General features: G+C 42.1%; 4 protein-coding genes across 8 annotated transcripts in view; 3 read left to right on the forward strand and 1 right to left on the reverse strand.

Annotated features, from left to right (window-relative positions):
* The first annotated feature begins 50 nt into the window (after positions 1–50).
* On the forward strand, positions 51–2,169 carry uqcr11 (ubiquinol-cytochrome c reductase, complex III subunit XI). Its single transcript, XM_028427750.1, has 3 exons — positions 51–194; positions 898–1,028; positions 1,804–2,169. The coding sequence occupies exons 1-2, from the start codon at positions 145–147 to the stop codon at positions 1,016–1,018; spliced, it is 171 nt and encodes a 56-aa protein (XP_028283551.1). The 5' UTR covers positions 51–144; the 3' UTR covers positions 1,019–1,028; positions 1,804–2,169.
* Positions 2,170–2,790: 621 nt separating this feature from the next.
* On the forward strand, positions 2,791–7,747 carry mbd3a (methyl-CpG binding domain protein 3a). The gene is made up of 7 exons (XM_028427480.1): positions 2,791–2,982; positions 3,770–3,926; positions 5,307–5,444; positions 5,564–5,654; positions 5,746–5,923; positions 6,760–6,915; positions 7,015–7,747. Exons 1-6 carry the CDS (start codon positions 2,969–2,971, stop codon positions 6,908–6,910), a joined length of 729 nt encoding a protein of 242 aa, XP_028283281.1. The 5' UTR covers positions 2,791–2,968; the 3' UTR covers positions 6,911–6,915; positions 7,015–7,747.
* Positions 7,748–8,604: 857 nt separating this feature from the next.
* LOC114450205 (RNA-binding protein MEX3B) lies at positions 8,605–16,618 on the forward strand. 4 transcript variants are annotated; one of them, XM_028428202.1, is made up of 5 exons: positions 8,605–8,829; positions 8,991–9,123; positions 9,672–10,244; positions 11,794–12,035; positions 12,127–13,356. In XM_028428202.1, exons 3-5 carry the CDS (start codon positions 9,734–9,736, stop codon positions 13,354–13,356), a joined length of 1,983 nt encoding a protein of 660 aa, XP_028284003.1. In that variant the 5' UTR covers positions 8,605–8,829; positions 8,991–9,123; positions 9,672–9,733. The 4 variants fall into 4 exon arrangements, with proteins under 4 accessions (XP_028284003.1, XP_028284005.1, XP_028284002.1 ...); XM_028428204.1 differs by having other exon boundaries at positions 8,991–9,113; XM_028428201.1 differs by having other exon boundaries at positions 8,605–9,123; positions 12,127–16,618.
* A 2,602-nt stretch (positions 16,619–19,220) lies between these two features.
* The window catches only part of LOC114450121 (protein unc-13 homolog A), a 34,157-nt gene continuing 30,039 nt past the window's right edge, over positions 19,221–23,338 (reverse strand). Inside the window, exons 40-42 of one of the 2 annotated variants that reach the window (XM_028428073.1) lie at positions 22,749–22,835; positions 22,513–22,669; positions 19,221–22,417 (exon numbers count right to left, since the gene is read on the reverse strand). In XM_028428073.1, coding sequence (XP_028283874.1) covers positions 22,129–22,417; positions 22,513–22,669; positions 22,749–22,835 — 533 coding nt within the window. In that variant the 3' untranslated portion in view covers positions 19,221–22,128. The remainder of the gene's footprint in view (positions 22,418–22,512; positions 22,670–22,748; positions 22,836–23,338) is intronic. The other variant, XM_028428072.1, reaches the window with a different exon arrangement.

Below are 23,338 nucleotides of genomic sequence, written 5' to 3' on the forward strand. Positions count from 1 at the left end.
GTTAGGAGCTTTTATTTTGTAATGTAATCGGAAGTACTTACTACACATGCGCATTAGAGGGGTAATGCTCAACTGAAACCTCGGAAGTCCTTCCAGTCTTTTTAAGCAGCACGTCCCGTGTTAGGAGTACACGTATTAGTCAAAATGATCAGTAAATTGATCGGTCAGAAGTATGTGGCTATTGCCAAATCATGGTAAGATATGTTTTATAACGTATTCATGGAAAGAAAGCAATGTTTTGATCAAGAGGCTTTCAATGTCCTTAGCTAACAGCTAATGTTAGCTAAGGTTAGGTCATTGCTATAGGGGGACATGGAGCTATGTAGCTGTATTTCTGCTATAGACCAAAATACATGTGTCTATGGGGCTGCATGTTATCGGATAACTATTCATTTTTCTCTAAACACTAAACTGTATTCAAATTTCTACTTTTATTTCTCAGTTAGATTAGAAAACATCGAATCTTTCTAGTTGATTGACTGATCTCACTCGACGGATTTAGTTTTTTGTTTGAAGATTAGATGAATAGATACTTGTTCATTTTTTTAGGCTACAAGAGTCGGGTATAGTATCAACTACATATTATAAAACGTTTACAGGATTTTAAATGGATAAAGAAGAAAGTGTGTTTAACAAACCAAGCTCAGTGTATTTATAAGCAATACAAACCATTGGCCATAATTAATTGTTTTAAGGCCTACAAAACAAGTTGGATTGATAACTTCAATTCCAGTGGTTATAGTATGATTTGCAAACAATTTGCTTTAAAAATACTAATAAATTATGTTTCCTAATTGTAAATCAAGAATGCCTGAACATCTGTTTTCTGCCTTTTTGTTGATCCTCACAATAAATAATAAAAAGGCTGATAATCCTTTTTTTTTTTCTTCTCCTCAGGATCCCAACTCTGGGTATATGGGGCGCAACAGGAGGCATAGCTCTGGTCCACTTCACAGACTGGCGATTGATTTTGGATTATGTTCCTTACATCAACGGCAAATTTAAGAACGACAACTAGTGGCAGTCAGGTTAGTCCAATGCATTTGAACAGGAGCTCATCATTTACAGTTGAAACATCATCACATTGTCCTTGGCTCAGCAATATCTAGTAACACATTTTTTGCAAGGGCAGACAAGCAGCAGTAAGTAGCTTGTTATACAGATATAGCATATCTTCCTAATTAATAGTAAACTGCACTGTTGTTGGAAAACTGTTACTTTTGTATTTTGTAAGTGTACATACTAGAACTGTTCTTGTGAATTACCAGGGACTGCATTATTGTGTCAGTCATTAAAGCTCATGGGTTTTTAAATGCTTTTGGCAATTCAACAGTTATCTGTATTGTGTGTTATGATGTTAATGTGGGAACTGTAATTACTCCACACTGTGATGTTATAATTTTTAATGTTATATTAGTATGTTTACACATAGCATTCGCACTTCCACCAAACCCAGAAGTGAGACATTTGGAAAACCTGTTGCAGTTTTAGTCTGGATAGGCATATACTTTTGGAAATGGTGCTACAACCATGGATGGAGATCTAGATATGATGATGATTACTAATAGTGGCAGAGAAACTGAGTGAAATTCAGAGACAATTGAACCACACCGTTTTCAGAATCAGCAGACCAGAATCAAGAAAAAGTCTTTGACCACTGGAAATTCTACACTTATAAAGAATAGAGATGTGAACAGTGCTGGGTGCTGATCAAAACTTTGGTGCATTGAGTATTTTTAGTTGAACAAAGATTATGCACTTTTAGACTGTACATCATAACAGCTTTTTCTTTTTCCATTTCAGGCTGGTGCTAGTTTTTGTTTCTTTTTTTTTAAACAAAGACCTGTATAATGAACATGAACTGCTGCAGCCAGCAGCTCTCACCGTTTGGTCCAACGACATGGCAGCCCACCGAAGCCAGTCATCTTCTTCATCCAGCTGCTCAGTCAACACTGAACTGTACAACCATCCACATCCACTGAAATGCCCCGGGGCATTTCAGTCTTCCTCCGCCATTGAAAGCCAGATGGAAACAAAAAGAAAACAAATGATATATGTTGGTTTCTTTTGCTGCTTGGTATTTATTTTACCCACCTGTGTTCTGTGGGTCAAAACCTGCTCCTGATTGTTGTGAAAAGACAAAGTAAAGTATGTGGAATTTATCTTGTATAAAGGTTGTGTGTTGTTATTATTTCACCTGAGATTGTATGGCTGCCTAATTAGATGGCAGTGATGAAAACAAAGTGTAAATGGCATCACCATACACAAGCTTCGACTGTAACAGCGAAATGTTATGGGAATTTTGATTTTATGATGCTGAGGTACTTCATACTTTTCATCCTTCTGTCATCTAAAGTTTGTAAATAATGATATTAATAATCAGTCATTAATAATTGGTTATTATAAAATCTACATTGATATTAGCTTCAAAATGTATTAAATCTTTAGAATATCAGGTAAAATCTCTTAAATGCAGGGTAATGCATAGTGTAATTAATCATTAATAATCAACATTGTATGTTTTTTAAGCTGGTCCAAAGCAGCAGACTACTGCTCTTGAACCCCTACATTATACGCTTATATGTGAATAAAGTCAACCCCTAAAGTAATCAATAAGTAATAAATATGGTTTAAACGTACAAGTACATAATAAAAATGTAGTGGCGCACAAAGTTGGTGTTGTACACGGTGACCAATGGACGTAAGAACCGAGGTGTCATTTCGGACTAGTTTACATGAGAGCGGCGCATGGATTACAGAGCTCATTATGTTACGGGGCTGTCGGCGGAGTGATCTACAGTTGTAAACTGACGTGAGGGAGACAGCGGGGGCATCGACAGCTAACCGGACTCTAAAAAATTCATGATTGCATTAACAACAACAATAATAATAATTATAAGCACTAAGCTGTCTTATTAGCGTTTTATAACCCAAAGTTGCGGGCAGGCAACGAGAGACAAGCGGGGCCATGGAGAGAAAAAGGTGGGACTTTTAAATTAAGAGAACGAGTTGTTGAAATGAGGAAATGCACGCATGCATACATGCAGCTGACAGAGACTCATTAGCAAATTAACAAGTCTGTTTTTGATTTAAACTGTGGTTTAGCGAAGCTGTACACACGCTTAAAGTGTCTTTTGATGAAATGTCTGCAGAAAGTTCTAGCTTGAAACATGGTAAATAATAAGCTCGTTGGTGGGATATTGACGTTCACCGGACGCTGCTAGCTTGATTAGCTAGCTAAGTTTCATTGTTTACACACGCTTGATTTGCGGTGCGCTGGGCCTGGAGCACTTAATGCTGTGTAACAAATCTCACCTACTTTATAGTGGCGTAAGATTTACGAAACAACAACTTTACGATAAAGAACGTGACGCATTGTATGTAAACACAAGTGGTTTGTCTAGTCTCTCTAATAAGTAAGTACTGTGGCTGTAGGGGCCAGTCTGTCGTTATGAGGGGTGGGGGGTGGGGTTGGGGTTAGTTGATAGCTGTCATGTCATAAAAAGTTCCTGTTATTTAAAGTGTTTATTTCAGACCTGTAGCCGGTAGTAAAACCTGCAACACAAATAATAGAACATTAAAATTGGTGTTTTACTGAATTTTACTTTGTGGGCATGTGTATGTTGATTGACTTTTTGACAACTGACTTCTTTTAATTATCTACAGGTGAAAATGTCTACTATAGCTAAGCCCAGTTTTATCCTGTAAAAACAATAACTGAGAGACCATGTGTGAGTAATGTTGATTTTTTTCCCTGTTTTTCTTTCAGCCTACCTGTTAAGCGCATCCTAAATAAGCCCCAGATATTCCGCAGCTATCTTCACACTGACGTCAATGCCAGCCACTCCCGTGCTGGACAGTCACTCCTGCCCAAAGTGCAGCGCAACAGGCACAAAAATCATTATGATACCAACCATCAAATCCGGGTGAGTGACTATGATGAACTTTTTAACCCCGCTGTCGGCTGGGTGTTATCCTTTGCAAGTGTCCCAGTGTACGTCCAAGAGTCCATCCAATTCTTTTATTTATTTATTTATTTATTTATTTATTTTATCTCTGCTGACTTAGCAATAAAGGCACCCAATAAACCTACTTTGAATTGACACTATAAAAAGCTCTGTCACTTTCATCATCTGTGTAATGTGTCTTTAAAAGAAAAGATAACCACCCGTTTAAGGAATTTGCAGAGTCTGGAGGAAAAGAGTGTGTGTGAGTTTGAATTAAATGACCGTGTAGGGAAAAAACTCCCTCTGGTTGACATCAAATTCTTATTCAAAAGGCAGCTGTAGGACATCTGTGTCTCTCTGTCATTTACCATTTTACCATAATCTCAGTCATTCAGGTCATTTTCATTCAAGAGCTTGAAGCGAGGCGATTCTGCAAGTCCAGCTCGCTTCACGCTCTTGTGTCGTTTACCATTGAATAGCAGCATTGTGAGCAGTTTGGGAAGTGGAGTAAAAGTTGATCAGTAAACTGGCAAAGGTCGCAGTTAAAGGATCAATCGGCCTAGTACTCCTGTAGTCTGAGCCTGTTTTAAGAAATTTGAATTGATCTCCATCTGGTGTACATATAGTTATTTTTCCTAACATTCTATACTGTGCCAAAAAATTATGGATTAATTAAAAGCCAAACCATCTGAAACATTCCAGGATGTAATCCAAAACTGCTGCTTTTTATAGCAATGTGCAAGCTTCTTCCACATTATTTTTGGTGTTCCACTGGCCTTCTGGCATGCAGTACTTAAAATGTCATGAGACTTTCTTTTTTTAACTGCAGTAATACAGTATTTGCTGCTCTGCCGTAAAACTACAAATGCTGAATCGTCTTGGCAACATTAGTTTTGTAAACAGTCAGAAGTGCTCACTGTTTTCAATGTAACCCACATAATAAACATTTACTAGTTTTCTTCTGAGTGGTAAATTTAGATCCCAAACATTAAAAAAGCACACACATACAGTTTATTGCCAATTTCTTTAAGCTAAATATAGTGTATTTGGTAGCGGATTAGCAGATAGATTAGGAGTGATTTTGTACACTGGATGAGCCAATTAGCTACTTCTGAGTAGCAATAGAGAACAGACTTCCTTCTTCACTACTGGTAAACCTGCCCTCGTAGACATTGTTTTTTTGATTGAACATGGAGTGTACTAGAAGCAGAGTGAGGAGAGAGGAGTGCCTTGTAAAATTGATCACAGCATTTTTCCCTTACCTTTACCTTCTTTTCCTGTCTGATGTCACATAAATGTCTTAATAGGAAAATGTCAGAAAGGTTTCTTATGTGATAATTGTACTACTTCTTTTTAAAGGCTAAGCCGGATTTAAACACTTCACTACCAGTTCGACAAACGGCATCCATCTTTAAACAGCCAGTGACCAAGGTAACAAATCACCCCAACAACAAGGTGAAGACAGACCCTCAGAAAGCCGTGGACCAACCAAAACAAGTGAGTCAGAGGACAGAAAAAAGATCAGTACACACATGCTGTGTATCACATCTTCTGGTTCGGAAAAAATGCTGGTAAAAACCCAACAACAATCATTTCTGTTTTTCTTCTGTCATTAGCTGTTCTGGGAGCGCAAATTGAGCGGGTTAAATGCATTTGATATTGCTGAGGAGCTTGTGAAAACTATGGATCTTCCCAAAGGCTTACAGGGTGAGAATAACCTAACAATATGCCCACCAGGTGTTATTTATTGTAAGAGTTTGATACAGTGTTAACATGTCTATTCATTTTCTCACATTAGGTGTTGGTCCTGCATGTTCAGACAAAACATTGCTCTCTGCAATCGCCAGTGCCCTGCACACCAGCCCCACACCTATCACCGGACAGCTCACTGCTGCGGTGGAGAAAAACCCCGGAGTCTGGCTCAACACCACTCAGCCGCTCTGCAAAGCCTTTGTGGTGACTGATGACGACATAAGGTAATACACTCAAACCACGACAGTGAACATGAATTATGAGTATATCGCAGCACAAAGCCACTTTTTTAGTTTTAGTTTAGTTTTTTGTCAGTTGTAGGACATGCAGGTGTCAAACATGAGCACCTACTGTGTGAAGAAGGGAAACTACTTTAAAAAAAGTGCAAATAATGTGTGTGTTTTTTTTAAGTAAATGAACTGTTTAAAATGTTTTTGCTTTAAAAGGTTAGTACTGAAGCTACTTCCAGGCTGTTCCTGCATTTGTGAGGCAACAATGTCCTGACCTGGCTATCCAGGCTTATGATTCATTGTGATCACTGTTTTAACCAGATATGATCCTGTAAACTGGCAAATATTAAATAGTTTACACATACACATACACATATACATGTATAAAGGTTATGGTTATGTTTATGGTGTTGCCCCTCCTTCATTGAACAAAACAAACCCGTTTACCAGGCCTGCTTCTACCAGAAGTACTGTACAGTACATACCTGGAACCCAGTAATCAGAATCAGAATCAGAAATACTTTATTAATCTCAAGGCGAAATTGCTTAAATTGCGTAAAATAAGGAACATCACATCTCTCTTCAGTAGTGGTCATGCCATTCAATTACAGCCTTTGTCTGTGTTCTGTGTTTTTGATGATGTGTTTTGTATGTGCTTAGTAACAAACATAAAATTTATAGGCGGACAGTTTCCACTTCTGGTAAGTACGTTTGGCTCTTGAAGGGGGAAAACACCTTATTCCTTTGCACATATGATTTCATGTTCAATATATTTCTGTGTGAAAATGTTGAAAGGCATCATGTCATTGAAGTGTCTGCGTGCTCCTCAGGAAGCAGGAGGACCTGGTGCAGAATGTGAGGAGGCGGCTGGAGGAAGCACTTATGGCTGACATGTTGGCACATATAGAAGATTCGGCTGCAGAGGCAGTAGCTGACAAAGGAGAGGAGAAGGTTGAGCAGGTGGACAAAGAGGACTTATAGCCAAGGTACACAGAAAAGCAGTAACGATCCCCCTTCAGCTTTATTGGTGTTCTTGCGGCGCATTCCAAAACAAGTAACATGTGTCTTTCTCATCTCTCCAACAGGCTTGTGTGCTGGTAAAAAAAATTTCCAATCAATGGCTCCATGAAGATTTGTATACATTAAACTTTAAATGCAGACATTCTGCAGGTTTTGTTAACCTAAACAGAGACTTTAGTCTTTATTTTTATTTTTGTACATGTTACAGTGTAATCCTAAAAGGGTGCTGTGAGCTTCGGTTTTTGTTTTTACCTCCACTAATGTATGACAGCTGTGTATGGTGCTCTATATGACGCAGTGTTACATTTAGTTCAAAGCTGTTTAAGCTCAATGTTGAAATTACAAACCGTAGGTGTGAACCATGTGTATGTTCTAATGTATATGTTAGTTTGAAAAAAAAAAAGGTGTGTTCATTTTTAATTTTACCAGAAACATGTTGGGTTTTTGTTTTTCTTATACTATAGGTCCATTGTTTCATGTTTGGAAGCTGCAGGCTCATCTCAGCACTCTTGTGGCTGTGAGTAAGGATTTTACAGTTCATAATTATGTTTTTTTTTCCATAACCAGATGGTTTTGAAGTTTACATCTTTATATTTGTATTGACAAAAAAGATTGTCAGTATTGTTTTGCTACATTTTAAGTTACTGTAACAGAAAAGATGTTTGAAAATACAAAAACAACTCTGATGTACTGTACCTCGTTCCAAGATATTTGTCTGTGTACTATCAAGAACATCTCTTTTATGATTGATGGAATAAAGTATGTTTTTCTTGTACATTAAAGAGCTGTTAAACCAAATGGGCTTGTTGTATACTTCATATTTATTATTAGATTGTCTCTTTGCTTTGCGTTAGGAACCCTAAATCTGCAGCAAAACAAAAAGTGGGAATAAAAGGAATCTCTCCATTAAGTCAGCCATATGTTTTGGGAAATAGTGTTATCTGTGTGTATGTAGAGGGTTGTGAGTGCTTTGACAAAAATTATGGATTCACATAAGCATCCTTAATATCAAGTAGAGATGAAGTATTTGTGATCACCTGAAGATTCAATTCAGAAAAATCAAATCAATTAAAATGTCTAATTTCCAACCTCTAAATGTCCCAGGTGCAATACACCAAATGCTCTCTGAATGTCAATGTTTAAAGCATTATTATAATTTAAATTAAAAAATGAACGGCCACAGTTTTATCTATCAGGCTGACAACATGTTTTTCCTGCTGTAAACCTGATCTGAGGCTCTATTGGCTTCATTTTTCATCCTTAGAGGTTGCTGCCGGATGTCTTCATAGGCAGTGTAGAGACATTCGCAGGAATAAGAAAACACATCGAATGCACACATCAGTTTGTTTACACATAAACATAAAAGGGGAGATAACCCTGTAAATGGTAAATGTATTGCAAGATCTATTTAATATATAAGTATTGAATAGATCTGCTTCACCCTCTCTGACTTATTTTTATTTTTAATATCCTAGAAAAAATAAATGCATTCACACAAACAGTGCACATCATTCAGTGATGTTGCTGGACCACCCCAAACACCTCATTGGTAGCCATGATGAACACACCCAACCAGCCATGACCACATTTTTTTTTAGCTCATATCAGTGTGCGGATACAAAAAAACATGCATTACAGAGGGGGATAAAATAGTGCGGTGCAGACTGACAGACACAATGGCAGTGACAGTAGCAGTGGCTGCTCGCTGATGCTCTCCTCTTGCTGCATGTGGCCTTTGAACCCATTGTTGTGTCGCGGGTGACGTCAGTGCCGTGTGCGGGAGACGGAGCGGCGTGCGCCTGGCGAGACAAAGGCGGCGGACCGACCGGGGTCAGGCAGCAGAGGCAGAGAGCCGAGAATCAATATTTTTTAACTAAAAGGTAACTGCTACCCTTGGATTTGAGCTGTGGTGTCACTGATCATACTGAGGATGAAGACCCAGTGACACTCCTCTGAGTCTGCTCTGACTCTCCGGGAAGAGAAAAAACAACTGTGCCCTCTTTTCGTTTTTAAACGTTTTTTCTCCTACGCCCCCCTTTAGCTCGCTAGTTAGCTAACCTGCTAGCTCCTAGCGCTGCACAGCACTGATCTCCTCCTCCTGACTGCTTCACGTCTTTCCTTCAACAACTGAGCCACCAGCGAAGAGAGGACCTCGTCGACAAAGGTCAGAGAAAGTAAGTTCATGTTGTTTCCACACTTGTTTTAATTTTTTAAAAAATCTGCACGGCGGCGTTTGAATTTTAGCACAAGTTCGACTGTCAGAGCAGAGCTAGCCAGCTAACCGCGGTGCTCCCAAACAAAGGGGTCGACAACGTGACTGAGTGCCGACTGTGTGGAGCTAGCCTGTTAGCTTGCCTGCAGGAGCTAACAACAGCTTATTTTTCACTATTTATGATCTGCTTTGAATCATATCGGAACACACGGGGATGTCTGGTGTCAGTGCCCCAGAGCTTCAGCTGTTTTACGCCGGGATAGACTTTGTTCAGCTGTGTTGAGGCGGACATGCTTTATCCTGACACAACAATCAGCCTCCTGGATGGTTTCAGTTGTCAGACAACAACAGACAAAGCAAGGCGCCCAAATCAAGACTATTAATGCATGTTGTTATTGTTGAGAGATCAGTGACTCCACTGTGCTCATCCTCTGATGGTGCTTTGTGTTGGATGAATAGCAAACACCTGATTTTTGTTGTTGTTGTTTTCCTTTTTCTTTATTTTCAAAGAGGGTGAGCTCACTCCCAACAAACAAGCATCCGTGATCTGATGTGAGATCCACGGAGAGACTATGCCTAGCCCTTTATTCCACCCCGAGATTATGGACCACGACGTGGTGATCAGCAGCCAGCACAACGGGGTCGTTCTGCCCCGAGAGACAGATCAGGAGTCCCGGGAAGAGGACCACCAAGAGGCGCTCCGCTTCGCCCTGGACCAGCTGTCACTCATGGCTCTGGAGAAGGTGGACTGTGGGGGCGGCGGCGGCACTGGAGGCAGCGCGCTTGTCGACTCTTTGGATGGGACACAAGGTCCCGGTTCCGAGAATTGCAACGGTGTGGGTGGAGGGGGCTACGTGGATCTACAAATGCTGGACCATCCCAACGGATCCAGGGACTCGCCAACGTCCTGCTCTCCATCCCCAGAGTATTACGGCTCAGGCGGGTACCACATGGCCGGCTCGCACTCCATGCTCCACGGGGAACAAAGCTCCGTCCTCTGCAGCAGGAAAAGAAGTGTCAACATGACTGAATGTGTGCCTGTGCCCAGCTCTGAACATGTGGCAGAAATAGTGGGAAGACAAGGTAAGAGCACGGGTGTGTGTGATGGTGCTGTGTGTGGAATTATTGGGTGTTTATGGACAGGCAGCATGCAGCCTGGTTCTTTGTTTGGGTGACTGCCTGGAGAGAGGAGGGTCTCTGAACTTTAACTGTCTGAGCCTGGTGCCCTGCACGGGGCTGCACACTGTCTGGTTGTTTTTACGGCAGCATAATGCGGATACTCCATTAAAGTGTAATACCTGCCGTGTTTAGGATGCCTGTTTTATGACTGTTTAGACAATGCCCTGACAAGAGAGTGAGAGAGAGAGTGTGGTGGATGAGTAGGAGGGAGGGGGAGGGGTGAGAGAGGGTCAGACAAAGCGACAGATTGTCGGGAGTCTGGACATGTCTAGCAGCCTGCACCAAACAAAGGAAATACAGCAAAATGTGACTTAATCTTATATATCGCAGACCCTAAGTGGCAGAATCGAGCAAAAGAGCCACACATTGAAGTCACACATGTGTTTATTGTAGTTTATTATCTGCTTCGCTGTGCAGATTTTTAGGCTGAAGCGGAGCAGCAGGCGCACAAACACGGGACTGGGCGGTGTTACGCCCTGCACCCAGCTCTGTCTGCCGATGCTGCCGCTCGCTGTCTGCGAGCCGCTGCGTGTTTATACTCCTCATATTTCTTTGTCGTTTTTTATCAGCATATGGCTCACACTTATTAATATGCGCTCCTGGTGTGTGTTTAGTTATCTCGTCGCAGTCGCGCTGGCGTTATGGCATTGTTCTCTTTGTTTGAAAAAGCCATGCTTTCTGCTTCCCAGAATGACATCACACTCCGTGCGTCCTATTGGTCGCCCGGAATGAACCGTCCGCATTTAAAGAGACAGGAGCACACACACACAGCGAGGATGCTGCTGCTGGAGCAACATGAGATGACACAGGCAGGCAGTGCAGCAGCCATTCACTGACTGTGTGGGCTGTCACTGATATGTTGTTTTGCTAAGATGATCAATTGCCACCCAATGTAAGACAGCACATTAACATCTTAGAAGTGCTTCTATGCTGATTGCTATGCAGATTCTCATAATTACGCTCATTAATGCAGTCTTACAGTGATAGTTAAACTTAGAAGGAAATATTTGTTGTGGGGTCTGGACTAATATATACTAATAGAGAAGTTTAATAGCCAAATTTTTTTTTCTGGAGTTACAACACAGTCTGTTCTTGAGTAACTGGGTCATGATTTCTGGAAAAGTACATCGCTATTGAGTTTTTCAGCTGTGCTTTTTTGGCACTTTGAGCACCACTGATCGATTGCCCTCTAGTTCCTTTGTTCTGTAGAAAAGGCAGAAATCTCTGCTGCTTCCAAAAACCTGAAAATTGCACAAAAAAATCCATCAAGGCTGATAAATGTCAGGTCTACATGCTCCATTTATGTCAGCTATTAAACAAACAACTGTTCTGTGAAGATGTTACGGTGTTGTTGTGATGATGTTCATTGAATTGTTTCATTTTTGTGTGTTGAGTGTATTTATGATACATTTTACAAGTGTATGTTTCTTTGTGTGCTTCTGTGGTTTTTCAGGGTGTAAGATCAAGGCCCTGCGTGCCAAAACAAACACCTACATAAAGACTCCAGTGAGAGGCGAGGACCCGGTGTTCATCGTGACGGGGCGCCGGGAGGATGTGGAGATGGCCAAACGGGAAATTGTATCTGCAGCTGAGCATTTCTCTATGATCCGGGCATCCCGCTGCAAAGCTGGAGGGCCTGGAACTGGAGGTTCTCTGCCAGGACCACCCAACCTTCCTGGACAGACCACCATCCAGGTACAGAAACCCCCCCCTGTGTTATGATGTGTTATCATTGTTACACTTCTCTAAGCACTGTGACTAAACTGCCCTCTTCTCACTGACACAGGTGAGGGTTCCCTACAGAGTGGTTGGTTTGGTAGTTGGACCGAAGGGAGCGACAATTAAGCGCATCCAGCAGCAGACTCACACCTATATCGTGACCCCCAGTCGAGAGAAAGATCCTGTGTTCGAAGTGACTGGAATGCCAGAGAATGTGGACAGAGCGAGGGAGGAGATTGAGACCCACATCACCCTGCGAACTGGAACCTTTGTGGACCTGCAGGGAGACAATGACTTCCACACTAATGGCACCGATGTCAGTCTGGAAGGCCTGGGCGCCCTGAGCGGAGGGCTGGGAGCGTCTCTGTGGTCCAGGGCTTCAAACCACCATTCTGCCCCACCTCCACCTCCATCCTCTCCACCTGCTCCTATTCCTATGTCCATGCACCACTCGTCCAGCCGGAAGATGTCCTCATCACATGCATCTGTCACTTATCACACGCACAACGGAGGGATGAGCTCAGACAACTTCAGCACCACCAGAAAGGCCAATGAGGGAGGCAGCCCCACTAGCCCTTTTAGCACAGGCTCCAGCAGTGCTGGAGGAGGGTTCACATTTGGGGGTGACTCCACTCCAGGACTGCCTTCCTCAGATGAACTGGGCTTCGAGTTCAGTGCTTCCAACATCTGGGCTCCATTTGTCAATGGTGGCAATGGAGGCAACAAGGCGGCGGGCTCCTCTCAACAGCAGACTCTACGTCGCAACAGCAGCGGCCTCAGCGGCGGCGCCATCACTCCACGATTGTCTCCCACTCTGCCTCAGGACACAGGCGTGGGGCCCCTGGATCACCCACTGGCCCGTCGTGCCCAGAGCGACCCCCTCAGCACTCTCTCCTGGCTGCAGTCTGGCAGCGCAGGAGGCAGCTCCTTCTCTGGGGCATCCAGCTCCAGCTCTGGTGGCTCATCGACCGGTTACTCCTCCTGCTCAGCATCCTCTTTGCCCGGCGGGTCTCCCACTGACTCCGAGGGAGGTGGCAGCGGTGTGGGCCTCAGCTCGGGGATGCTGAGCCGACTCAAAGGCGGCTCTGGACCTGGGGTCGCTGGTCTGGTTGGCGTTGGCTCCAGCGTCAACAGGGACTGCTTTGTGTGTTTCGAGAGCGAGGTGACGGCAGCTTTGGTGCCTTGTGGCCACAACCTGTTCTGCATGGAGTGTGCTGGGCAGATCTGCCAGTCGGCTGAACCCGAATGCCCCGTCTGCCACACTCCTGCCACACAGTGCATCCGCATCTTCTCTTAATGCCTAGCTGGGGCACGGGGTGGGGGTAAATATGGGTGGGGGCTAGAAGGATGCTAGAGTGGGGCACCAGCTGTGGTGGAGACAATGGAAGGATTCACACTAATAATCTTCAAATACACACATACGATGGACCATAATAAATGCATTAATAGAGATGATGATACTATAAGGATGTTGATTTATTGCTGATAACTGTCAAGATTAATAATAACAATAATAATGACAATGACTTATTTTCAGAGTGAAGTTAGTTGAACTGGTCTGATGACGTATGGGGCTCAGACAGTGTCTCGTTGGTGAACTTATGGAAGGAAACTAGTGTCTTATCTCTCTTCAGGCCTTCATTTTGACCCGGATCAGCCCGCACTGCTGGCTGTCGGTCTGTCTCGACATTTCTTCATTCTGGCTTCTTCAGAGTTCTGCCTGCTTTCTCTATCACAGCCTTTCCTTTTGACACTTTTGTACATAAACAGATATTTTTCGATGAAGCTGTCAACGAGGCCTGCACTTTTCTACGCCTAATTTTATTGTTGTCGACAGGACACAACCTGTTCCAACCAATCCCCCCTTTCTCCTCCACTCATGCTGTTGTTTGTGACACAAAGCGGCAAGGTTCCTACTTTTTCTCTAAGCTTGGAATGTTTTTCTTTTTCTAAAAACAAAAGGTCGGCATGTTGTCAGGCACCGAGCAGAACAATACACCCAAGGGACTGCTTCTTGTTGTCACATGAAATCTAGCCATCAATAAGTAAGCCAAATGAATGCCATTAATAATTAAATTCAGTAACCTGTTGGATGAATTTGGATGAGTCTGCCCCACGTTTGAAATGTGGCCGTGGTGTTGATTCACACCTTTAAAAACTGAGAAACGTACCATCAGTGATACTGAAGGAACGTGTCTGAGTTCTGTGTGTGAGTGTGTGTTTGGGCTGCCTGACAATCCCTTTACATCTCTCTGTCTTCTCTGTGTATGTGAGAATACTGCCCACTCATGCTGTTCTTCACACCGGTCTGCTCTCTGTCCTGCCGCCCCTCTCCTTCACTTCACTGTCTGTCTTAAAGGAAGGCGACGCTCATCCATCCACACTAGATCCTTTCCCTCTCACTTCCTGTGTCTGTTACACGTAGATTCGCTTGGTGTTTTCTACTAGATTTTTTGACTCTTGAGTGTCAAAGTGTGTGGCTAACAGATGTATTTTAGGATAAGATAGGGCTTTTCTGATGTCACACGAGAATGTTTTTTGTCCAATAAGGTTAAGGAGAGATGGCTGCTCCTCTCACAATAACAAGGGGCTTGATTGAATCCTTTTATTTTCATGCACTGTAACCCCCGGCCCCTTTAAAAAGTGATTTAAAAAAAGAAAAAAAAAAGAAACAGCTCTTACTGTTTTGGTTAGGTTTTGGTCTTCCACCCCTCTCTCACAGCAAAGCTGTATGGCACTCTCTCAGATGACACTGTTGTTCCCATATAGCGCTGTACTCCTGGTAATGTAGTGCACTATATGGTTAGTTGTTTGAGACCTGTCCTGTGTTTAATAGCATAACTGAGTAACTCCAACGAGGCGGTTACGTCCTGTTTTGTGTTCTGAATTCTTTAAACTTCAGTGTGAGTTTGCAGTAACTGCCTCTTTATAGTGTTAATTGTATGATTTTCGTTGGTGTGATGGTGCACGGTTGCCGTTAGTGGCCCTTCTGAACATGTGCGGAATCAGCTCATAGAATGAGACAAGCCATGAATACAAAACGACACCTAATTCTCAAGGGCTTCCTCTGACTGCACAGACACATGATCACATTTTCAGGCTCACACAGTAGGAAGAATCAACGTATCCTTTATGGCAGCTAGTAGCTAGGTCATCCAGGGCTTCCAAACACTGTTTGTGTTCAAATCCCAGCAGCTGCAGAATGTTTTGCTCCTTACTAGTTCTCACTTTCCCTACGCAGTCATCACATGTGGATCCTGTTGGTCTCCCTGATCAGGACAGGTTTTAATGAACTCTGTGAGTAATGAACAGGTCAGTTGCTTGCTGTGCTTTGGTGCTCCAGTCAGTTTAACGTTGTTTGCTGTTTTTGACTGTTGGTTTGATCCTTGCGAAGACGAGGTGTCTCATAAGTGGCTGTCCTGGTTGAGCGCAGCGGCTCACTGACTCACAGGAGTCTTTGTGAAGACCATATGGTGCTTTGGTGCAACTCCCTACTGATATGAACAAACCCAGTTGTTAGTGGGAGGCCATTTAGATCTCAGACCCGACAAACCTCGTTTCTCACCCCGATCGTCCCCCCTTTGTGTGGGACTGCTGTGTTGAAACCCATTCCCCCCCTCGTTGGGCTCTGTCGTCACGCGTTGCTTTTCTTAGCGCACACCCGGAACAGATGAAGGGCTGCGAATGTGTCTGAATGAACAGATCTGTGATGACTGTTGTGAGTCTGTAGAGGCCACTCTTAAAAAGCCCTTCTTTTGAACTGTAAGAATAAAATGTGTTGTATTTGTTAAATCCTGGTGTTGCCCACTGGGTTGTTTCTGGCCATTGAGAGAGTGTTAGGGGTTAATGTACAGTAGTTTTAATTGTTACAAAGGTACAAATTTTTTCACACTGACTGCTGAGTTATATTTTTTTTAGCCAAACTTATCCCCTCCCCCATTTCCTTCCTAAAGGTTTGAAAACAGGGTTTCCTGAGGCATGCTAGCCAGTGACCTCTGACCTTTTTTGTGATTAAGAGTGGGGGATGCGAAGAGAGCCACGCCAGAAAGGGGGTGATGGACTCCCCTCAAGCCTCTACTCTCCTATTTTTGCTTTAATTCTCTTTGTATGCAGAACCAAAATGTAAAACGTCAGCAAAGTAAGGTTTCAGGCCTAACCTGTGTGTGTATATACCCTGGATACAATCATCGGGACCTTGTTTTCAAAAGCAAAAAGACTTAATTGAAAATAAGTGTAGTTTCTAAAGAACATGTATCATTATTTGTAAGTTAACCATCTGCATGTCTTCAAGCCACCTGGCATTAGCTAATAATTTTTAAGATAAAAAAAAAACTTTTTACATGTTTTATTTTTTACAATTTATTTGCTTACCTAAATATCCCAGACAATAATGTGACCCTTTTTATTACTTCAAATTTATTTTTATTTTCCATTTTTTTATTTTCCTTATTTCCTGTGTACTACATATAAGCAATTTATAACAAAATGAGAAAATTATTGAAGAAATTTTAAAATTGAAATATATTTTATTTGAAAGTTTATGGACCTTTTAACCGTGAGCCGGGAAAAATTGTATAATCATATAATTTGAGCTGACTTGACGGTTATAAGAAATGTATCAAGAGTTTTATTTTTTATGCTTCTTTAATAAAGTCTTGTTTTTGGTTTCATTTTTTTACTGTAAAATAAACGTGTGTTTCTGTGTCCTTATTTAACAATGTGCAGCAGAGTGCTGCTTCTTCACCACAAGGTGGCAGCAGAGAGACGCCTGTGCATGATTAAGAGTCTGGAAGGACGAGAAGGTTTCAACTTAATGGAACTACCACTAAAATGTAATTTAGTCATGTAAAGGAAGTAATTCTTCTATGGAACATAGCAGTTTCTAACAGTTAATTTTGACAGCAAATTTCTTTTCAGTCTTTAGTCTTTTGACTCAATTGTTTTAGTTGCTAAATAGATTTAGTCAACGAACATATTCAGTGTTTTGTGAAACTATTAAGGTTTGATTGTGCAATACACACAGACAGCTTTAACTTCTATTTGAAACAAACCTCTTTATTTAACTGCCCTTATATTTTCATAAAAGTGACACAAAAAGGAACAGTAGGCCTGCTTTTATACACTGTTCATAAACAAAATAATTGGATGACCTTTACACATACTCTATAACTGTAAGGAAATGCTTCAGAAAGTTCTAATTAGAAAAGCTGCACATGCAAAATTGTTCGAATGAGCGTATTAATAACATAAGGTTACTGCAAATTGCAAATTTATACGACGGATAAATAAATTATTGTAATTTATTAAGTGATTATCTTTAAAAATAAAAAGGAAAGAAAGTAATTAAACACGATAACATAACAGTCTCATATTTATGCAATAATTGTCATGTAAACATAAAAAAGGACACTACATATCTTCTGCAAAGTGAGCATTCTGTCCACTGTTTCCGTCATTAGAACAGAGTCCTCGTCTTCCACTGTATTTTTGTTCATATCAAAGATGATTCAGTAACTTGCTTCTTCAGTCATTAATGTTTACTTTACAGGACAGCAGCGGCGTCTTCATTTAGAGTTTACCAGAAACAGACAGCGGTGAAGTTGGTTTTAGGTTGGATATTGGGCAGACGTTCAGCTTTTCTGTGTTCAACAACTTCCGTTTCACGTGACCAAATCACGTGAAACCGAACCTTTATTCCACCAATGGGAGAGACAAATAAAAGACTCCTCTTTGTATTCGGTTAGAAGACTCTTTCTATTGTTATAATTATTTTACAGTAATAAAAAAATCAATAAAGACACACCCCTTTTTATTAGTTATGAAGGCTCCTTATAAAATTATACATATAATAAAAACATTTTTACATACCCCTACCCCCATTCCACATATTGTATTGCCTAAAATTATATTCTATAAAATATACAATATATAATGTATATAATATATATATATATATATAAGATATATATATATATATAAGAAGAAGCCTAAAAACGAATAAAACGAGGTGTGTCTTGTTTGTCTCTCCATTGCTAGAATACAGGTTACGATCCACGTGATTTGGTCACGTGAACGGAAGTTGCTGAACGTCTGTCGTACCAACCTAAAACTAACTTCACCGCGTCACGTTTACCTTTGCATGGATGTCAGGATGACTCGTCTGCAAATGTCGCTCCAGGTTTGTTGTGTCTTTACCGGCGATAGTCGCTCCACAAACCGTCTTGTTTGTCTTCATATGTGAAATGTTTCCGTGTGTCTGTTCTTTTTCTTCCAAACGTTGTCATTTCCGTGTTTCTGTTTACTATGCTGCCAGCATCGTCGCGGGGTTAGATCAAACTGTGCGTAACGTCCTTACGATACAAAAACGTCCGTTCTGATTGGCACTCTGCCTCACCCAGCCCGCCTTTTTCTGATTCGTCCCTGCCTTCCACAAATTAGGTTCCCTCTGATTGGATCTCGTCTCCATCAATCATCTTCGTCTCGTTTTTATTCGTTGATCCGTCGTAGTGTTTGTTGGTGGCCAATCAGCGAAGCTGCGAGGCAATCATCATATCAGCACTACCCATGCTCTCGCGCCACCAACTGCTCAAAGTTGGAGGTGCATTAATGTCTTACCCCTAGGACCGATTTTCAAATAACTGGTACCGTTGGAATCCTTGTATCAAGCCTGTTGCAACACACCTACCAAAGTCATAGTTTGATTAATACTTCAGCGTTCAGCCATCACAACCAAATTGTACAGTGAAGCCGCCAAACAGGAAGTGAGCCCATTTCTCGGCAGCACACTGTATCATAACCAAACTTGCTCACGTGACCCTTGACCCCTTCCTATGTGGTCACAACAAATTTGGTGCAGTTTGACGACTAGAGGACGAAGAAGTGCTATCACATCACAGCCTATTGCTTCACATATTAAGACACTTAATAACAAACGGCAGAGATCTGGTTCTTAGCCAGACGTTTAAGGTTGTGACACAAATGTCCCTTTTAATAGGAAGCAGATCACAATCAGGCTGCATTCCAGTTCCACTTCATCCTCATTAAAGAACGATCAATAATGATAAGAAACAAATTAGAAACATCCTTGGTAGAAAATAATTCTCTCATGCGAGTTGTGTTCACACTACATTCATATTGGTTACAGAGGACGTATTCACAAGCCTTTTTGAAAGAAAACAAAAACATTGATGAGTTATAATCACATAGCTTTGGAACATAAAAAAATAAAAAGTCAAGTAACATCAAAGAGACGCGTGCTGGCACAATAAAAGTTTCCCATCATGCAACTGTTGTCGAGTCTGTTCACTGGGTGGGCATCATTGGTCTCCACAGAGTTGTGTCGGCGTGCATGCATGCGTGTCCCCTTAAAATTTGCCCTTTTGTGCTTGAGCCAGAGATCAGTGTGTAGATGTGTGTGCGTGTGTATTCAGTGTGTATGTGTCTGTATTTATTCATACGTCATACGTAACATAAAGCAGGCAGCCAACCAGCCCCAAACTGAATGATCAGTTGTTTCTTTTAAGTCACAATCTGAGTTGTCTGTGTGAAAGATTTTGTCCTGAATCCTGCAGATTACTGACGACACATGAAATGAGTGATTTTAAAATAAAGGGGCACTCCACTGATTAACACAACCGAACCAGAGATATTAAGATTAAGAAACCTTTATTAGTCCCACAATGGGGAAATTGCATTACCTGTGACCTAACTGATGAGCTGCATTGGAAATAATCTGCAAATAAATAATCAACTGTTGCTATCATGGTTGCTAAGCAACAGAAGCAGCATGTGGCCACTGTAGGCCCTCTCCTCTGAAAGAGATGCAGCCCCTGAAAAACGGACAATTTTTTCTTTGGCTCCTACATTTCCCTCTACAGTGGGTGTTATGCTAGTTAGTGCAGCGTGGAGCCAGCTTCAGAGGACTGACTCCATTCCATTTCCAAACCACAGTCAGTAGATAGTGACATTAATCAGATCTGTTTTTTTGTTTTTACATGCGGCTGTGTTCTCTGACTCTGAGGTATAAAATCAGTGAAGTTCAATAGTGGCCTAAATAAAGGCATAAGTCGCTCGTCCTGCTTTTGGATTATTTGACAGAAGGCTCTGCTGAGGATGTGACATTCAGAAAATGTGTTTTTGGTAGCTTTCAGCAGTATAAAGTAACCACAACATGTGACAGGCCAGCAGTGACGTTAGCATTTACTCTGTCGCTGACATCGTTTCACAAAGACACTACAAGACGAGCTGGACTACGACTGTGTGAGTTTTTTTTTTTTTTTTTAGCGAGACGTAAAAGGGGATTATTATTATTAACGCACATGACAGGAAATAATACTTGAACATTGTAAATGCTTGGCGGTGACTCTGATGGCTTCATTCTTTAAAAACAGAAACCAAACATGAGCTCTGGGTCATGCAAATTTGGTCCTACTAAAGGCAATTCAAGGACAAAACACGTTCCTTCTTCTATGTGGAAAAATATTACAAACTTCCAACAGGAATGGGAACTTTATGAGTCCATAAATAAAATATCTCAGTGATTTACAAAATAATGTGACCATAAGTTTCCCATTCCGCAGACACGGAGGTGCTCCTGTAAGTCATACTGACAGTGCAGACATGTGTAGGGTGTGTAGGTACAATGTATTGCTCACATTCTCAGAGCCCATTTTGTTGCAACATTCAGCCCACACACACACACACACACACACACACGCTTACACACACCTTCACATACACATGCACGCACACGTTAAGAAAAGACACAGAAGTGAATATACAAACAAACAAACACTATTGCCTTAAATAAGATGGGTGTGCAGGCGAGTGGGAGCAGAGCTCCACGTGTGTCCTTTTAGGCTTTGTGTGGAATCATTTCAAGTTCCTCCACAGTGTCACTCCTGGAAGGCTCTCTGAACGTGTCTGCAGTGTGGTGATGGTGGAGGTGGTGGCTGTTCCTGTGGCAGAGCAGGTGGCCAACAGAAGCATGGACAGTGTGTATGTATTAGTGCGTTAAAGTGACATCCCAGTCCACTGATCCTGTAGCCCTTTTTTTTTCGGGAGTTTAATGTGCACTCTCAGGGTGTAAGACTCTGGGGTATTGCTTCGTTTTTGTCGTGTCGTGAAGCAACAAACATATTTGTAAAAAATGCACATTGTGGCCACGACTTCCGCCTCTAACAACACATCACGTTTTCAGGCTCTGCACTCGGCCCATCGAAGGTTAGTCGGGTCATTTTATAAAACCGTGTTGTACAAGGGTTAAATGCACCATGCTCACACAGATAAAATATTGGAGGCACCCATCTTTTATGTGGAATGGTTGCCATGGTTACAGCAAAGTGAATCACAGTGTTCCTGGGGTCAACATGCAGGACATAAGTACATTACAGGACACACTAGCATTGATGTTGCCCCTGGACACTGATCTAAGGTCAGTTTTTTTTCTTTGTCTTTCTTCTTTTATGATTTTTGGGAATCTGATCTTAGATCTGTGTCTGAACGCCAACTTACACAATACATCACACCGTGGGGAGACTACGCAGAGCAAACGACGAGGGCGTGGGGACAGACTGGAAGGACGACGCGGTCAGGCAGGCAAGCGGACAGGCTGACAGACGGATAGAGCATAGCTAGGCAAGGACTGCTCTCCTGAATACGCAGAGAAGCAAAAGTGCAAAGTGGTCATTCTGGAACTATTCACATGGTTCGTTGTTATTCTGCGGTGCATTATATCACATCTAAATGTACTGCATATAAAAGGCGAGATGTGAATAGGAAAGTGATGAGTGAGTAAGAGATGGACAAGTGCTCGCTAATGTGAAGCTAACCCTAAACTGAGTTATTAAATTCAAAATGAAATAATCTTTATAAACATTTTCCTCCATGTTTGCATTGATAACATTGCGATGATAATGTTGCATAATGTATGCAGATATATGTACAGAAGAGTGTTTTTATGTGTGCTTGTGTATCGCACATGGTTGTCTATCTATGCAGGTGTGAGTACTATGTGTGTCTACCGGGTACATCTGTGGTGCGTTTGTGAGCATGTGTTTCCTCGCCCTCCTCAGCTGCGGCCCTCCTCAGCTGAGCGCTGGTCTGACTTGAGCTTGACGAACTCTTTCGCCACGTCATCGTTGTTGCGCTGGGACAGGATGCGCAGCACCGTCAGGCCCGTCTCGTCCATGTGGACACGTCTGCCAAGCGGCAGCCAGCAGGTGACGCTGCTCTTGTTGGCTATGTCCTTCACCTGCAGCAAGGCCATGCCCACGGTGCGGTCCTCCCTGGCGAAGCAGTAGTCCTTCACACACGCCTGCAGCTCGTAGCTCTCCGGACCAACCTCGGTGCCTAGCGAGCTGAAAGGGAACAAAACATTACTGTTGTGCCTTTAATGTGCCATGCCATTTTGTGTGAAAGGCAGCTTGGCTTCATCTATTGAGAGGATACTCACTACTGGAAGCTCTCATTGAACTTTGGTGACCAGCTGTTGTTCTTGGACTTGGTGGCGAATTTCCTCTTCTTGTCACTGAGGTGAGGGCCGATGATGTAGATTTCCACAAAAGGCCTGAAACCCTGTGCTTTCCATTTCAGGTCATTAGCTGCCACCACTGCAGGGAGAAAGTAGGTGAACAAAGGAGGACAGAGAAGAGAGAGAGACAAGAGGACACCATGTTCTCTGCCACTTACCTTTGACATTGATCTTATGTTCTCCATTTGGCTGGGGTAAAATGTCTACGTTCATAACCACCTCGCCAACTGCATCCACTCCAGACGCTGTGAAGACACACTCAGTGGTTGACTGGTGCCGGTGTGTGTGTTTTTTTTTGCAGTCTTCAATGTAGCACAGCTGAGATATATGGCTTGAAGAACTGGGATGCATCAGCATTTTGTGAGCTAAATTTAAACATGCAGATGCTACAGAGACACACACACTTTTCTCTGATCATCAGATGAGCAGGACTTGGCTGGGTGTGCCAGTTAAAAATGCTGAGAAAACAGCACACTGTGATGCAGTATTAGCTGCTAATTCATTACAGACACTGTTAATAGTGAAGGGAAATTAAAAAAACTCTTAAAAAGGGACTTTACTTCCTGAAAGAAACTGAATTTCATCAGCTACCATGAGTTTTATTTATCCTGATCTCAAGTCTTTGCTGCACTGTATCTGTTGTTTTGGACATCGTCTTTCCATGTCCCTGCAGTATACATTCACAACAGGTTTCTAATAGTCCAACAACATGAGTCATACTTTTTCTTACTCAGCTTCTAAAAGCAGC

The sequence above is a fragment of the Parambassis ranga genome, chromosome 17, assembly GCF_900634625.1.
Source record: "Parambassis ranga chromosome 17, fParRan2.1, whole genome shotgun sequence".
In the NCBI taxonomy this organism is placed as follows: Eukaryota; Metazoa; Chordata; class Actinopteri; family Ambassidae; genus Parambassis; species Parambassis ranga.

Excerpts from the sequence above, each read along its gene's own strand:
- uqcr11 (XM_028427750.1), top strand. The coding sequence starts at position 145 with ATGATCAGTAAATTGATCGGTCAGAAGTATGTGGCTATTGCCAAATCA. Across the intron at positions 195-897 it reads GTGGCTATTGCCAAATCATG|GATCCCAACTCTGGGTATAT; the intron begins GTAAGATATGTT and ends TCTTCTCCTCAG.
- mbd3a (XM_028427480.1), top strand. Across the intron at positions 3,927-5,306 it reads ATACCAACCATCAAATCCGG|GCTAAGCCGGATTTAAACAC; the intron begins GTGAGTGACTAT and ends TTCTTTTTAAAG. Across the intron at positions 5,445-5,563 it reads CCGTGGACCAACCAAAACAA|CTGTTCTGGGAGCGCAAATT; the intron begins GTGAGTCAGAGG and ends TTCTGTCATTAG.
- LOC114450205 (XM_028428201.1), top strand. The coding sequence starts at position 9,734 with ATGCCTAGCCCTTTATTCCACCCCGAGATTATGGACCACGACGTGGTG. Across the intron at positions 10,245-11,793 it reads AGAAATAGTGGGAAGACAAG|GGTGTAAGATCAAGGCCCTG; the intron begins GTAAGAGCACGG and ends GTGGTTTTTCAG. Across the intron at positions 12,036-12,126 it reads CTGGACAGACCACCATCCAG|GTGAGGGTTCCCTACAGAGT; the intron begins GTACAGAAACCC and ends TCACTGACACAG.